This window comes from Stomoxys calcitrans, chromosome 1, assembly GCF_963082655.1.
Source record: "Stomoxys calcitrans chromosome 1, idStoCalc2.1, whole genome shotgun sequence".
Lineage (NCBI taxonomy): Eukaryota > Metazoa > Arthropoda > Insecta > Diptera > Muscidae > Stomoxys > Stomoxys calcitrans.
Genome location: NC_081552.1, coordinates 15174707 through 15190242, shown reverse-complemented (window position 1 = coordinate 15190242; position 15536 = coordinate 15174707). Strand labels below are relative to the sequence as shown.

The following is a 15536-nucleotide window of genomic DNA, read 5'->3' as shown; positions in this document are numbered from 1 at the left end:
TGTGTGCGCAAGATGGTTTCCAAAAGTTCGGTCTCACCTAACACATGCAGGGGTAAATACTATTGTACGCTTAAACCACATGTTTACATACATACATATGTATGTAGGTACAACCAATATGTAAAAAATGAAGAACTAATAAATAAGGGTGAATTAGTATAAACATGTTAAGTTGGTTTGAGCTTGACAATACACATATGTACATTAAAATAATATGCATATGAGGAATAATTGCTGATTTATTGATTTTAACCGCCAAGCTACACATTCTACTTTTTTTAGCTCCTCAAAAATTTTTGACGTCATTGTCGCCTATAAAAGGAGAAAGGAGGAATACCTACATACATACATGCATAGATTGGTGTAACATCCCAGCAGGCCGCGTCGTCAAAAAATGAAGTGTGCATAACCTTGTTAAATCGTTGAACACATATGTTGTTGGTGTTCTTGTAGCAGTGTGTTGTACACTGAGGCGGCTGCCCTTGTACTGCATCGGGTCAATCCGGTACGTACAACCGGGACCATGGGATTGGGACATATAGTCGACAGCGGAAATCATGCTTGACATTTTAAGCGACATTTTGAAGGAACATGTCATCAATAGATATATAGATGACAGAATCCCTTATCTATTAGAGGAAAGGATCCACAAAATTGTTATTGAGGAATTTGATTATTATTCAAATTATATTTATGCACAAAAAATAATTATATGTTTATAAGATAATATTTTATTTTGGTTTTCCTTTTGTTTCCGGGAATTTTTTTTATGGCTGGTGTTAGTTTTCCGAATTAATAAATTCAGTTTTCGCATCATCCAACTCTTAGTCTTTTACGGTTTCTAATAAAAAATTGACATTTATGAATGTAATAAATGTATACTTACCAACAAATTATATATGCCCATATGTTTTTTAGTTTTATTATTCTTTTTAGTTTTCGTAAAATAATATAACAAAACTATATTTTTCATAATCTACAAAACAAGGTTTTTGACAGATGACGGTTTATGCGACACGGTATGCTAAGATGTATCCTACAGAGTAAATTGTTTAAATTTTGTACGAGAGAAAGAGAGAGAGAATGAAAAAAGGCTTTGCTGACTTCTTTTGTGGACACGGTTAGTGAATTTGTCGACTATAAAATTTGATGAGTACTTTTGATTTTTACTGTAATGTGCAATAGGTCGTTCAAACTTGAAACACTGACATAGCACGGTACTCTGTTCTGCTTTCAAAATAAGGCTGGTACTATATTTGCTTTTCCCGATTATGGCCGATTACTTTTATAGATAATAGATTTTGAAGCAAAAGAAATTGCTGATTTAATTCAGTAGGACATTCACTCATTACTTATGGCAAAATTTTAACAAAATTGTTATTTGTGTAGTGTTTAAAAATAGTAATCGCGAAAATATGGGTTTTCCACGGTGAAAAACGAACATAGTACCAGCTATTAGTTGCGAAATACTTAAACAAAAAGACATTAATTTTTTTAATCATACTTATAAGAAATGTTGTGCACTAACAAAATACTACCTTTATATCGCACTAGGATTAATTGTTTTAAAGGGCTAGAATAAAAAGTTTTTATTTTAAACACATTTCTGATTTAAATTTTTCTTATATGGATTTGGACGTAGTACCTACCGTTAGACCTGGCCTTAATTCCAATTTAGTCCTAAGTCCACTAAAATTAATCAATTAACTCTTCCTTAAGCCTGGTACTATGTTCGCTTTTCGGAATTATTTTTTTAAGATAAGATCAGTGTTTGTGTACGTGTACGTAGGTATCTACCAAAAGTAAAACAAATTGGGGGAAATCGTTAATGTAGTTGTCTACAATTAATGCATAACGGAATCTGTGGATCAATAAAAAATTCCCAGTTTAGTAAATTGGTATTTTTCACTGTACTATAAGAAATAATAGCGATTAATTGCAATCACAATAATATTTAATTTGTCATTGTAGCTCGAAATTCTAGTTTTTATAACACATAATATTAGGTGAAAACTGTGGGCAAATCTTCTATGGGCTCAATTTTGCGATCATCTACACATCTGAGGTGTGTTTTGCTTGTATTTGTGTGTGTAGACTCAATTGTTATAATAAACTTGCACCCAACTAACCATATTAATGGCAATAGAAGGCATAGGGTATAGAAAATCAAGTATAAAAAATAGTTTCAGTTGCACTGACATTATGACCATTGTTGTCTCTGAATAGATGACGAGTGCCAAGGCAAAATTAGTGCATTCACTTTTTGGGTGCTACGAACTATAAGACCCAAAGCATACCAAACAAAATCATGAAGAAATACAAACAGAAAACTAGCAACTGCTAATTACAATACAAAAAAAGAACGAAGTAGGAAAATAGAAACAGAATGACTCGTTTAAAGATACGAGAAAAAACGAATCAGGTGGAAACACAAATATTGCAAAAATGCACTTTATACACCGACACACTTACGAATATACCAGCTTTTGCTATTTTTTTTATTCGGGCACACAAACCCAGCACAGTAGTCTACTTGTTAAATGTGTAGAAGACAGAGGTGAAAAGTAACAAGAAAAATAAGTACAAAACAAATAGATAAAAAAAACTTAACTACTAGTAGCTATGAATACAACGAAAACGACAGCCAGCAACGACAATAGAAAAAAGTGTTAGTAATCTGTGTATCTATCGGATGCCATACATGTATTACAAACAGAAATTGCATACGTCCCCGCCAATGGGGCCCGGCAGTGAGTGGCCAGCAAGCAAATGCTCCATAGCTAGTAGTGGCAATGGGGAGCTAGACAATCTTAAACAACTACCTATCGTTGATTTGAACTATGTTGGAGGGAGATACTATGCGCGTGTGTTTGTGTGATATTCATGAAGAGAAAATTTAAAGATCAAAAACAACAAACAATAAGATGCACAACAAATGTAATGAACATTAAACTGAATGGATAGCTAAGAAAAGTCGAATGACAGCGATCTACATATACCACTCACTGTGTTCGGTCGACAATTGGGCATTAGGTGCAAATCTGGACAATGTATGCTGCCACTGATTGGCTTAGGTCATAATTTAAACAAACATAATAATACATTAATCAGGGTTTAGCAAGAGGAATATGTACGCAAAACCACCAAAAGGAAAAAAATGAGAAAGCTATAACAGAAATAATTGTATTAGAGACAAGATGTTTTTTTTTTCATTATTGCCTAGGAGGGGTAGGGACAGCAATGCCAGTTGTTTATAATTCGCTTTGGTGTTCATTGCACTTTATCAACATACATACATATCGTCAGTGGCGCACCAATAACAATCAAATGTCATGATTAACTAAGCAGTATAGTATGCCAAAACATTGTATAAAGCGAATGATTGATTGGTCCTCTTGTCATCGTTTAAATATAGTGCAATGTACCAAACGACCTCCTCTGGTCCTCCGACTAGCATTTTCTCAGCCCACATTTTTTCTTTACCCTGCATCATAGGATGTATAGGGGGTATATGAATTACTGATCTGAGATCCAAATAAGTATATATATTCTTGGTCGTCTTGACATTCTAAGTCAATTTAGCCCTGTCCGTCCGTCTGTCGAAAGCATGCTAACTTTCGAAGGAATAAAGCTGGGCGCTTGAAATTTTGCATGAATACTTCGTAAAAGTGTTGGTCGGTTGATATTATAAATGGGCTATATCGGTCCATGTTTTGATATAGTTCCTATAAAAACCGACTGACTGAAATTTTGCAGAAGTGTTGTGTTTTAACTGTCAACAACTGTGCATAGCATGTGCGCAATTATTATCCGATTTGTCTGACATTGTGCATAAAGTGTTTTCTTTTAACTTCCAACAACTGCGCCTAGTATGGTCCAAATCGGTCCATAACCTGATATAACTCCCATATAAACCGATCTCGTATATGAAAAGAAACTCAAACTGAATTCACTTAAAGTCCTTGTTATGTTAGTGTTGTATCAGCTGTTGTATGTTCATCTTCATTTTGATTGCTGGGTCCTGTTGAATACCCAAATTGCAGTTAGTCGAGGGGGATTGGCTGTTAAGATAAACAGGTGACGTGTGCCGTGTGGTTCCAGGTTACATCAGGACAAGCATCCAATCAATCCTTGAAGTGGCTGCACCTGATGGATGGAAATTTAGCCAGAACTACTCAGGTTTTTCGAGGAAGGCTAACTTCTTCAGGTGCAATGAAGAATGGCTGTTCACCGCTTCTGCTACCGTATACCTAGACACGCTAGAACGCCTCCTATTCAAGAGGTTCTCTCTTGTGGGACATCATCTCACGCTCTAGATTATGTTATTCACACGCAAACAAATGTAAATTCTGACATTTGTTTATCGTCTGGGACAAAACTTATGCGGCGAATTGATCTCTTCTCGCCCTATTTCGCTCGGGATGATCAATAAAATGACAGCTGAATAATTTGGCGTATTTTCAGATCACTCACTGCTACGCCGCCAAAATTGCCTGAAGTCTTATCGTCCCTTCTGATCCGTTCAGACTTCTTCTTTCTTCGTAAGTGTTGTTGTTTTTGTCTTGCACCTTTGTATTGCAGACTTTCATATGTACAACATTCTTTGTTTTAAGCATTTTTGTTTATTCATTACGATTGACAAACTTTTAATTTCTTATTTGAAGGGGAAGATATATCAAGAGCTTAGTTTTTCTGCGTTTTCAAAACGATTTTATCTTATAGGATTTATGAGGTCTGCACATATTATTAGAAATACGCCTTTACTTTACGTGTTACTTAAAATTTGCTGTTGTATTATGATGTTCCCCTTGATGATGATGGACATTTAATGTATCTGGTAATACATACCACTCCGTGTCAGTACTTCATGGTTATTTGTAACAACATATATTTCAATGTTGCCATATCGCTTGTATTATGTCTATCAGGGTTGTATACGGTTTGTTAGTTCTTTATTGCTGCTGCTATTTCTATCACCATTTGGGCATCATTGTATATGTTTTTGTATATTACCTTTTGGTTTTATTTTTCTGTGCAATTTCTTTGCCTTGTAAAATTCTATTGCTGCTGTATTTGAGTGGGGGTGTAGGTAGGTTTTACTGATGGTACTTCATACACTATGAAATTTCGTTCTGTTTTGTTTGAATCTTCTACTTCGTGCTTTTGCAATGAGTATGCGCCTCTACTATTATTAAAGTGTTGTACTGTGTGGTGGTGCACACACAGAAAGAGGAGGAAATCAAAAGCGACCAAAAGAAATCAAGTATTATTTGTAGTCATACACAGTCAGTGGAGTATTCAAAGGAATACAAAAAATAAGATAATAATTGTTTACAAAATAGAAAACAAACTTTCAAAAGATATTGTAAGAGTACTACTATTTTTGCTGTCGTCTTTTTTATATTTAATTCAGATAATTTGCTGCTTGTTTGAATTTTTCTTTATTGGGTGATTGTTCTATACATACTATATAGAAATTTACTCTATGTTGTTGATGTGTTTTTTTTAAATGAACTGAACTATTTTTGATAGATCAATAATAAATCTTGTTTAATTATATATATTTAGGATCATCTATATTTTGCAAATTTTTGTTTAGTGCATCAAAACACTTTGTTCAATAATATATTCCCCCGCTTGCAGCACATTAACTTCACCTTTATATGCCTCTGTGAAGAGATGTTGGGCTGATGACGTTTTGTTTGTTGTTTTTTTCTCCTTGTGCAGTGGTGTCGACCGAGTATTTTGGTTATGTAATCGCTTAATTTGGCATTTTTTCTTATGTGCTTTTCATACAACATTCATTCAAGTTTTGATTGTTTTTGATCGTTAAATTGTACAATATGAATTTATTTTTGCTTTTCTTTTTTATTATTGCCGTTGATTAAGCATATATGTGTATCAACATATTTGTGTGTGGCTTTACAAGCTCTCAATCTTCTTATTCTTGCTTTTTTACTTTCGAACCCAATACCTATTTGTTTCAATATATTTTTTTTTAATATTTGGTATGTAATTTGTAAAAAGAAAGATACAACATATTTACATACATATATACATGCGTATGTAGCACTCACTTGTTTGTTTTTTTTTTTTAATATATGTACATACATGTATATCTTGCCGGAATCGATAATTTTTTATGTATGGTTTTGTGTTTCTCCTTTTTAACTTCTTCATGTTGTGTTGGCTCTTTTTAATATGAATATTTGGTAATAGACTACGTTTGGAAAAGGTTTATTTTGTCAAATACTTACTTGCATGCATGCTGCCCAGTGTTTCTTGTGACATTTGTAATGTTATCTCCCATTTCCCTCACTCCCCCAGCCTTCAACCGACTAATCGATAACAGTATTTGAGGATCCTCATCTGGCAACTACTTATATATGTCACACAAATAGAGATGCCACTTGTGCTAAAATGTCTGCTTTAGTCAAAAATGGCAATTATTGCCGTTATTAACAAGTTTTTTAGAGGAATTGTTTTTGATTTCGTTTAAATATTAAAAGTAAGATTTAAGTTCATTTTCATGTACAACAAAACTGGTTGCAACGTGTTTCCGTTAGTTTTTCTGAGGACAACTTTTGAAGTCAACGTGAATTTTATGGGCCGCATCTTCAATAACCAGGAATCTTAGTTTGTTGCAGAAGGAACAATGTGGAGCCCAAATTTGGAATGTCGAACGGCTAAAATTTCTTTTACTGCTTCGCCTTATCACCTATTCTCTATTCTGCCCATTTCTTATCGATGAATGTGTTTGTATTTCTATTCCATACTTCCCTTTGATGTGTAGCGTTATTTTTAACAAGTTGAAAGGAGGTCTAGTGGTATTAAACAAATCCACGTTTTGTTTATATAGTATACTAAAAAGTTCGGAACATAGGTGGACATCTGTAAGCCTCTTACAGTAACAAGATACCGTGTAAATGGGTAGTGTGACGCGTACTCGGAAATTTAAGGAAGTTTTATGTTACATGGAAATGATAAAATTTTGTTAATTTTTCTTTTTTTTCTATTTTCATTTCAGTTTGTTTTTCAAACAACGATTTAACCAAAATTTCCATCAAAGAAATATTGGAAGACAACAACAACAACCGACATCATCACAAGCAATTTTTCTTAGATTGTAGACGTTGTCGTCGTCGTCGCCGTCAATATCATCGTTGCCTTTGCCAAAATCGGAAAATTAATATTTTGTGTGAGAAGCCGTATAGAAAAACAACGATCGTCGTGGAATCATACAATAATTGTTGTAAACGTTTCCAAAGGAAACCAAAGAAACGTAAGCGACAATATTGTATAAAACGACGACAAATACTACCAGTCTATCCTAACTACTCTGGCAACAGAAACTGCAGCGTAATAAAAAGCAAAAGCCTAAGCAGCAAACTCAAATCTGTTAAATTCAAGATTAAAGTTAATCCCAAAGTTATGTTGATCGATGTAATGGCTAATAATGTAATGTTGTTCAAGTGTACTCAACGATCAACAAAACTGCAGAATTATTTGAAATCTTCAAATACGGACTATTGTTTTGAATTAAGCCCCCATGACTTTGGGGGCCCGCCATTATATCTTCAACTACAGCAACAACAGCCGCACGAACAAGAACATTTTGATTTTTGTCACGGCGATTTTAAGAAGCAACCAACGACTCTGCAGAAGAAACTTCACACCTGTACTGCAGCCACAAATGATGATAACAGTTAAGTGATACAATAAACCAATAAGAAAGAGGCCAGAGACAGAGAACTGAAAGGGGAAACTATAAACGAACTGTACAAAGACGAAGAACATTTCAAGAAAAAGTTTTCCTTTCAAAGTAAAAAGATTCGTATTTAAAAAATTCAATTAAAAACAAGTCAAAAGAAAAACAAGTCAGTGTGGTGAAAAGCAGGAATAATTTTCCTAGAACGAGAAAAGGAAAGTGAGTACTATAGTTAAACACAAATACATTTTGATTTTAAATAAACCGCTTCTTTCTATACCCATCTATCTATCTACTTAACACTAGAATATTACCCCATTAAATACAGTTGAGTATTGTACTAATCTAGAGTCCATGATGCTTGTTTTCTTCTGGTAATTTCTTTTTTAAGATTTTCTAAAAACTACATCTTTGTAAATTTTGCTATTTATTGTTTTTTTTTTTTTTTGAAGCATCCAAACAATTTTTTAGTTTAATGTTTTTCCAATTTATTTTGAAAGTGATCATATGAAGTTTGTGCATATTTTCTAATATCGTCACTCATTTACGCATCCCTTTTGGATCACACAGTCGGTTACTGCCACTATCACTGTTTTTAAATTTAAATACGAATAATGCCCAAACCATCTTCGGGTATAATCGTAGTTGAGAAACCGAAACCATCTACTGTTTCTAACACAAGAACCATCACTACTAACACAAGTCAATCTTCCAATATTTATCGTCACCACCCCCATCAAATTCATAATCAGCATATTTCTACCCACCTTTATAACCACCATCACAATCTGCATTCAAACATAGTCCAACAACAAAAACAGCAATCTGCGAGTGAAATAGTATACTACGATGCTAATGAAAATCAACAATTATCATTCCCACAGAAAAAGCAGCAACATCATACAAAACTTGTGGTTGATGATAGTCCGTTCCAAAATCAACAAAAAAAGCTCCAACTACTACTACCCGCAACGTCATTAGGTAGTGGAAGTCGAAGGTTGTATACAACAGTGTCAACGTCGTCGTCAATATCGTCCTCGGCCTTGACCTCTGGCTCGTCCTTGTCGTCTAGTGGCACGACAAAACCAAATTTACATATACAATCTATTAAAGTCGAGCCCATGCCGCAAACCACTAAACAGCTTCCACCACAGCAGCATATAATACAACATACCTCTCACAGCAGCACCACCACAACTTTCAGTGGCAGCAGCAGCAGCAACAATAGCAATAGTCACCTACAACATGTGCATCAAGTTCATTTGGCGAATACATCGAGTGCACTACAACAACAACAATACCACCACACTAATCAACGCCAACAGCAACAACCATCTACACAGCACCAAACCCATATGATACAAATATCCGAAGAATATCTCGAACAAGCCCAAGCTCAAACTCAAAATCACATCAGCAACACAAACCCCTCCACCTCCAACATGATGATTTCGGCCACCGGAGAGGTTATACAACAGCAACAAATTTTCAAGATTGTCAGCACTGATGCAGCTACAGGCAATATGATAATCGATACATCAGGTGGTAACCATCCCCAAAATGCCAATGCCTCCTCAACAACATCCAAAGTTTTGCTTAGCAATTTGACCGTTCTTTCCAAACAAACGGGCACTGCGTCGCCCACGTTGGCTGCAGGACAACCGCAATCCTCGGTCTCCTCAGCACAAACGATCAATTTTGTTAACGCCAAGCAGCTATATACAGCTTCAAATCAAGCGAACAGTGGCGGCGTCATGGCTGCATCTTTGGGGAAACAGCAAAAGTTTACTGTGTCATCGGCAAATCTGAGCTCTGGAAACTTTAAGCCTACTGCCCTCAAGCAAACAACCAATACACAGTACATTCATCAGACAGCAGGAGGTCCGCAAAAGATAACCATGACCGGCAGCCGAAATATGCAAGTGCTTACAGCATCTAGAATACAAACAACGGGGGGAAACAGTCATGCAGCCACAACTCCACAGATAGCCAGCAACGCAGGAACGGCGCAAACTATGGTTGTTCAACAACCTCACAAGTTTGTAACCTCAAGTAGTGTTGGCCCTAAGTCATCATCATTAGGCCCTGGGGTCGGCAACATTATAAAGAAAACCACTCTAAGAATGAGCAACAGCAATACGTCAGGCACGGCACCCAAAATGATGAATAACTTGCATGCTCAAACACCGCAAACTGTCAAAACATTTATAACGCAAACAACATCGAGTGGACAGCAGCAGCAGCAGCAAAACAATAATCAAATGACCACTTTGCAACAACATCATGTAAAAGGGGGTAGCACCGGCAGCAAATCGAAAATTGCTAAACAATATAACAATACCATACTTAACAGCGCTGGCGCTGTGGCAATAGCAACATTGCCACTCCAGCAACAGCAATCGCAGCTGCATCAGAATTCTGCGAGTACACCAACACCGACGGTGGCTGGTCAATATCAGCCTCAAACGCAGCATCAGCATGGTCTGGCAACGGGTCAATCTGCTTACATTAATCATCATAAGACCTCCGTTGGAGTAGCCGGAGTAGGAGCAGCAGTGGGTACTACAAAAATTAATAAAATCAGTTCGAAATATGCAGCAGGAAATGTGGCAGCACAATTACCACCGGGTACCCAGTTACATCAGAAAACAGTTAGCAGCCAAGGAGCATCTTCGGCCACGCAGCAGCAGCAATCTGGCGCAAATCAACAACAGTACCCAACGAGTGCCTCAAGCAATAGCAATATTAAATTTGTTAATGCTCAAGGAACAATCGTACAACAGCACCAGCCCTTGACCCCGCAAAAGATACACATCAAACAGCAACATCATGCTACGACCTACCCCAGTATGCAGAACCAAAACTTTGAGAGTTTGGAAGGCAATTCGCACTTCTCACAGCAGCAGCAACAGATTTCAAATTCGGCCACAGCTGGTTCAAATGCAGCCTCCTCAGTGACAGGCGCCGTTATGGCAAACTCGCCTAACCAGTTAAATGATGATATTATGATGGTTAATGGTACTCAAATGACTGATGAGTTATCGGCCCGCATATTGCAGAGTATGTCACAAAAATCCTTCATCAATCAACGATATCAGCAGTTGCAGCAACAACATCAGCACACCGTCTTTCAAAAATCCCCCACAACCAGCAGCAGCAACAACAGCAGCAGTACCAGTGGCAATACAACTATGTTGCCGCCATCTCAGGCAGCGAATGCACCAATATCAGCTGTTACACAACAGCCGACAACAACACCTCACACATCAAATGCCCCAAATAACCATTCGAATATTTTACTCTCACCCCGAGAATATACCCTTTATCCATCTGTTGTGGGCGGTAGCACGAGTAATCAACAGCAAATCCCTTCACCCCAGCAGCAATCACCAACAAACAATCAAGCAGCAGGCTCTCCCGGTCATTATGGAAATGCTCCCTCACTAGCAGCTGCGTCCCCTGCTAATTACTTGTCGAATAGCATGGCAACTATAATACCACACTCGTCGTCAGGTAACACTGTTGTGGCGGCGGCAATACAGGGATCGCAAACTTTGGCGTCGACGTCACGACTAGCTCAAAGTGCGCCAAATTCACGTTCTCAATCAATGGAACGAAAACTTCATGAATCTTCAATCTCAAGAAAATCTACAGAGTATTATAAAGTCAAGTAAGTAAAATTCACTTTTCGAAATATTGATAGTCTGCTATGGTGATAATTGCAATGAATATGGCATAATAAGTAAACAAACATATAAAAAAAGGTTCGATCCAAGGTTTTCTAATCTAAAATATATGTACATGGTTTCATTTCAAAATGTTCTATTTTATCTTTTTTAATTTTTTTATTTTATTTGTTTCTTCTATTGGCCAAAGATTATTTTATTAGTAAAATTTTAAAGTTTAATTTTTTAATTGCTGTTTTTATTTCAAACTTGAGGCTTTCTGCTCTCTTTAATTTATTTATTTATGCATTTTTGAGGTATGATTTACAACGATAAAATTTATTTATGTATGTATATTATTTTCGTGATTTTTCGAAAATTTCCAGCTCGCGATCATAGTCAATGCTTTCTATTCAAAGAATATCATAGCAAAGAAATGAAAAATGTTGTTCAAGTGCGTGTTATCATTCAAAACACTTTGACTGACATGGATCGTGATTTAACCTTCATCAACATCTTTGTCAAATTGATTAAGGTGCTGTACATACCCAAAGACTATTGAGTATGATGTAAAGCACTCTTTGTTTCGAAACAGGGCTCAACAAGTCCTCTAACTCTCTAGCGCAGTAAGAGTAAGGAAAGATAAAAGCTAATCATCAATGCTAAGAACAACAAACACATCGACATTGCCAAACTCTTTTTGTTGTGCACTTGAATATTCTTTGAATGTCACTGCAAGTGCCTTTTGTTTTAATTTTCTAAATTTTTATGTGTTTACCTCTCCTTTATTAGTTTTTGTTTTTTTTTCGTATTTCGTCCGATTTCGTCCACATCGAACTGCTTTGCCACTAAAATATATCATGCCTCCACCTACTCCCAAATAAGTGGGCAGGGCATTTGTAATATACTCTTCGAAAGAAATTTAGGGTCTTGTTGGTTATCTTTTACTTACTTTTTTTAATTTTTTTTATTTAATTGTTTTATTTTATTTTTTTATTTTATTATTTTTTTTATTATTTATTTTTTTTATTATTTATTTTTTTTATTTATATTTTTTATATTCATTTTATTTTTTTATTTCTTTTTTCTATTTTATTTTTTATTTAATTTTTATTATTTTAATTTATTTCAAACGTTTTTCTAAGTTTTTTTTTTAATTAATTTCAAACGTTTTTCTTTTTTTTTTAAATTTATTTCAAATTGTTTTAAATTTTTTTAATTTCCTGGCTTTAATGTTTTTGATTTTATTCACTCAGTTTATAGGATTATGAAGTTTTGTAATAATTGCATAAACAATTTCAGAAATTTGTCCCCTTCTGTAAAGAAAGTACCAAGAATAACAATACATCTGAAAAATCATAAAGTGACTCAATATATATTGTCAAGGCATAAATTAATCACAATTTTGAGCGTTTTAGCACAATTAGTGAAGAAAGTACCATTTTGTACGTTTGAATACTTAAATATACTATTAAGAAATATCTTCTTGTTGCCCAATATCTACTTTCAAGGTACCAATTCCACCACAGTTAGTACGTTTTATTCCACATCTCTTATTTTTGTGAAGGCTGCGATAATGTTTATCAAATTGCTTAATTTTAGCAATTCCCGTTTGCTGTAGGCGAAGATAACCTCTACACTTTTTTTGTAAGAGTTTTGAATGGATTATTTAGTCACCCATCATATTTTTCCTATTCAAAACCAGCAAAAATGTTTGCTAAAACAGCAGTTTTTGTCTGCTAAAAATGGGAAAGCGACCTTACTGCTGTTTCAGCAAACATAGTGCTGCTGTGTTAGCAAACATTTCTTACTGCTATTTCTACTAACAAAATCTGCTGTTATGAGTACACAAGTCCGCTGAAAAAAATGTATGCTACTTTTTATGGTTGCCTGTTACTTGTTTTAATTACCTTGTTTTTTTTAGAATTTTCTTTAGAAATTCTGTTAGAAGAGATGATTTTAATTTGTGCAATATTACTGTAAATAAGCTACCTGATCCATCCATTGGTATACATTTCGAAATGTGATTGAGCTAGCTCGCATTTTTTGTTATTGCTCTACTAATGTGTCTTTGCACCTAAATTTAAAGAAAAAATGTTATGGAAAGTGTACATTCAGTGGTGATTATAAATATCCACTGAGACACTGATTTACATATATTTATATGTAATCCCTTCATAATTAAGCAGCAGTAATTTTCAGCAAACAACAGACTTTTCAGTACTAAGTCTGCTACTCTGAAATTGTAGTACTACTGCTGTAATAGCAGAACTACTGCTACAATAGCAGCAAAATTAACTAGTAATATTCAGCAGACAGTGTTTGCTTTTTCAGCAACCTTTTTCTTTGCATGCCAAATTTCAGACCTCTAGCTCCATCTATGAAGAAAGTACCAAATGGTAGCAATTTTAGGTTCAAATTGTGCGAATGATAAATTGATCATTTAGCCACCCATCATATATTTCTTAGTTATACTTACATGCCAAATTACAGACCTCTAGCTTCATCTGAAAAGAAACTACAAAATGGTGCCAATTTTGGTACCAAAATGTATGAATTTTGAATAGATCATTTCGGACCAAAATGTTTGAATTGTAAAAAGATCATAGTCACCCATCATATATTTTCTAACTATACGTTTATGCCAAATTTCAGATCTCTAGCTTTATCTGTAAAAAAAAGTACCAAATGGTACCAATTGCGGTACTGTACGGTAAATGTACGAATTTTGAATAGATCATTCGGTCACCCATCATATATTTACTAATTGTACCTTCATGACAATTTTCAGACCTCTAGCTCCATCTGTAAAAAAAAGTACCAAATGCGGTACTAAACGTAAATTATCTCCAGTTAGCAGTACTATTTTTCTATTTTTTCTTTTCACCCTCATTTTGCACCATATGTCTTAAGTCAAATTTCAAAATTGTACCTCTCCAATCGTTCTGTACAAAGTTCAGTCATTTCGTACCTTATAGTCATCCAATTAAGATTGCCATGGTTTCAATTTCAATTTACAAAGAAAGTACCAAATAGTTCCAAATGCGGTACTAAACATATTATTTATCCCACTTCCGGTACGATTTTCCAAAAATTTTTTTCATAAGACCTAATTTTTTCGAGACGCTTTTTAATTTGAGAACAAGAACATAATTCCATACCTTTCCGTTCGCGATGGGCAAATGTGTAACATTTCGTACTTTCTGGTACCTAAACATACGCATATCACCAAATCCAGCCTTATCCCGCGGCCAAGACCAACATTCGTGCAAAAATTCACGTTTCTAGCTTGAGCCGTTTGGTCTGGACGATTATCAGTCAGCAATCAGTCAGTCACGCAACTCTTTTTTATATATAGATTTAATTTTTTTTGGCACTGAATTTTAATGGAATATAGATCATGGCATAGATAACCGATTCCAAGACGTAAAATTCATGAGAAGGTACAAATATAGCAAAACTCCTAAAAATTGTCGGAAATTCATCGGTGATTTCGATTGTGCGAAAAAGTGTAGCATTTTTTCGACATGTTGCACTGAAATCGAAATTTATTGTTCGTTTCTCCATAAAAATGTAACCCCACCACTGGATATAGAGTTCGTTTGCAGTGATGCCAACAATTTTTTCAGTTTATTTATCTCTCTAAGTTATTAGACAATTGTTATGGTGCTAATTTTTAGAAAAGAGATAGTAAAAAAGCCTAAAAGGGTAAAAAAGGGCCTGGAAAACAGATATTATATACACATATATAACTGGTATATGTCGATTAATCACTGCCAGCCAAAGATCTTATGAGGGGGTAGCTTGACCGTCCGCAATTCTCGGTAAATGTCAGCGTGAAATCGTCTATGAACATGTCTATCGTCTTCTGTCCGGATAAGCTGTGCAATGCCGAAGTGGAAAAACAGTTGGGAAGGTTATAAATAATCTTAAAATTTTTGTTCTGTATAATCTGTAATCTTTTCCTATGTGTCTTGGTACAGTTTCCCCAAACCGGACAGACGTAATCTAAATCGGCCTAATGCACTTTTTATATTGTATAAAAGCAACTTGTTTTTAACATTCAGTTTCGATTTCTTGTTAAGGAGTGAAAATAGTTCTCTGCCACATCGCATGGCCTTTATTATACGCCTGTGTCTTCTCTTTATTAACCTTAATTTTCC

At 35.2% G+C, this 15536-nt stretch overlaps 1 protein-coding gene across 3 annotated transcripts in view; it reads left to right on the top strand.

The window, feature by feature from the left end:
• LOC106094471 (serine-rich adhesin for platelets) overlaps positions 1–15536 on the top strand; it is a 51979-nt gene that overhangs the window by 11841 nt on the left and 24602 nt on the right. For all 3 annotated transcript variants that reach the window (XM_059360925.1, XM_059360924.1, XM_059360926.1), the window contains 2 exons: positions 7028–7927; positions 8593–11378. In XM_059360925.1, the coding sequence (XP_059216908.1) occupies positions 8830–11378 (2549 nt within the window). In that variant the 5' untranslated portion in view covers positions 7028–7927; positions 8593–8829. The remainder of the gene's footprint in view (positions 1–7027; positions 7928–8592; positions 11379–15536) is intronic.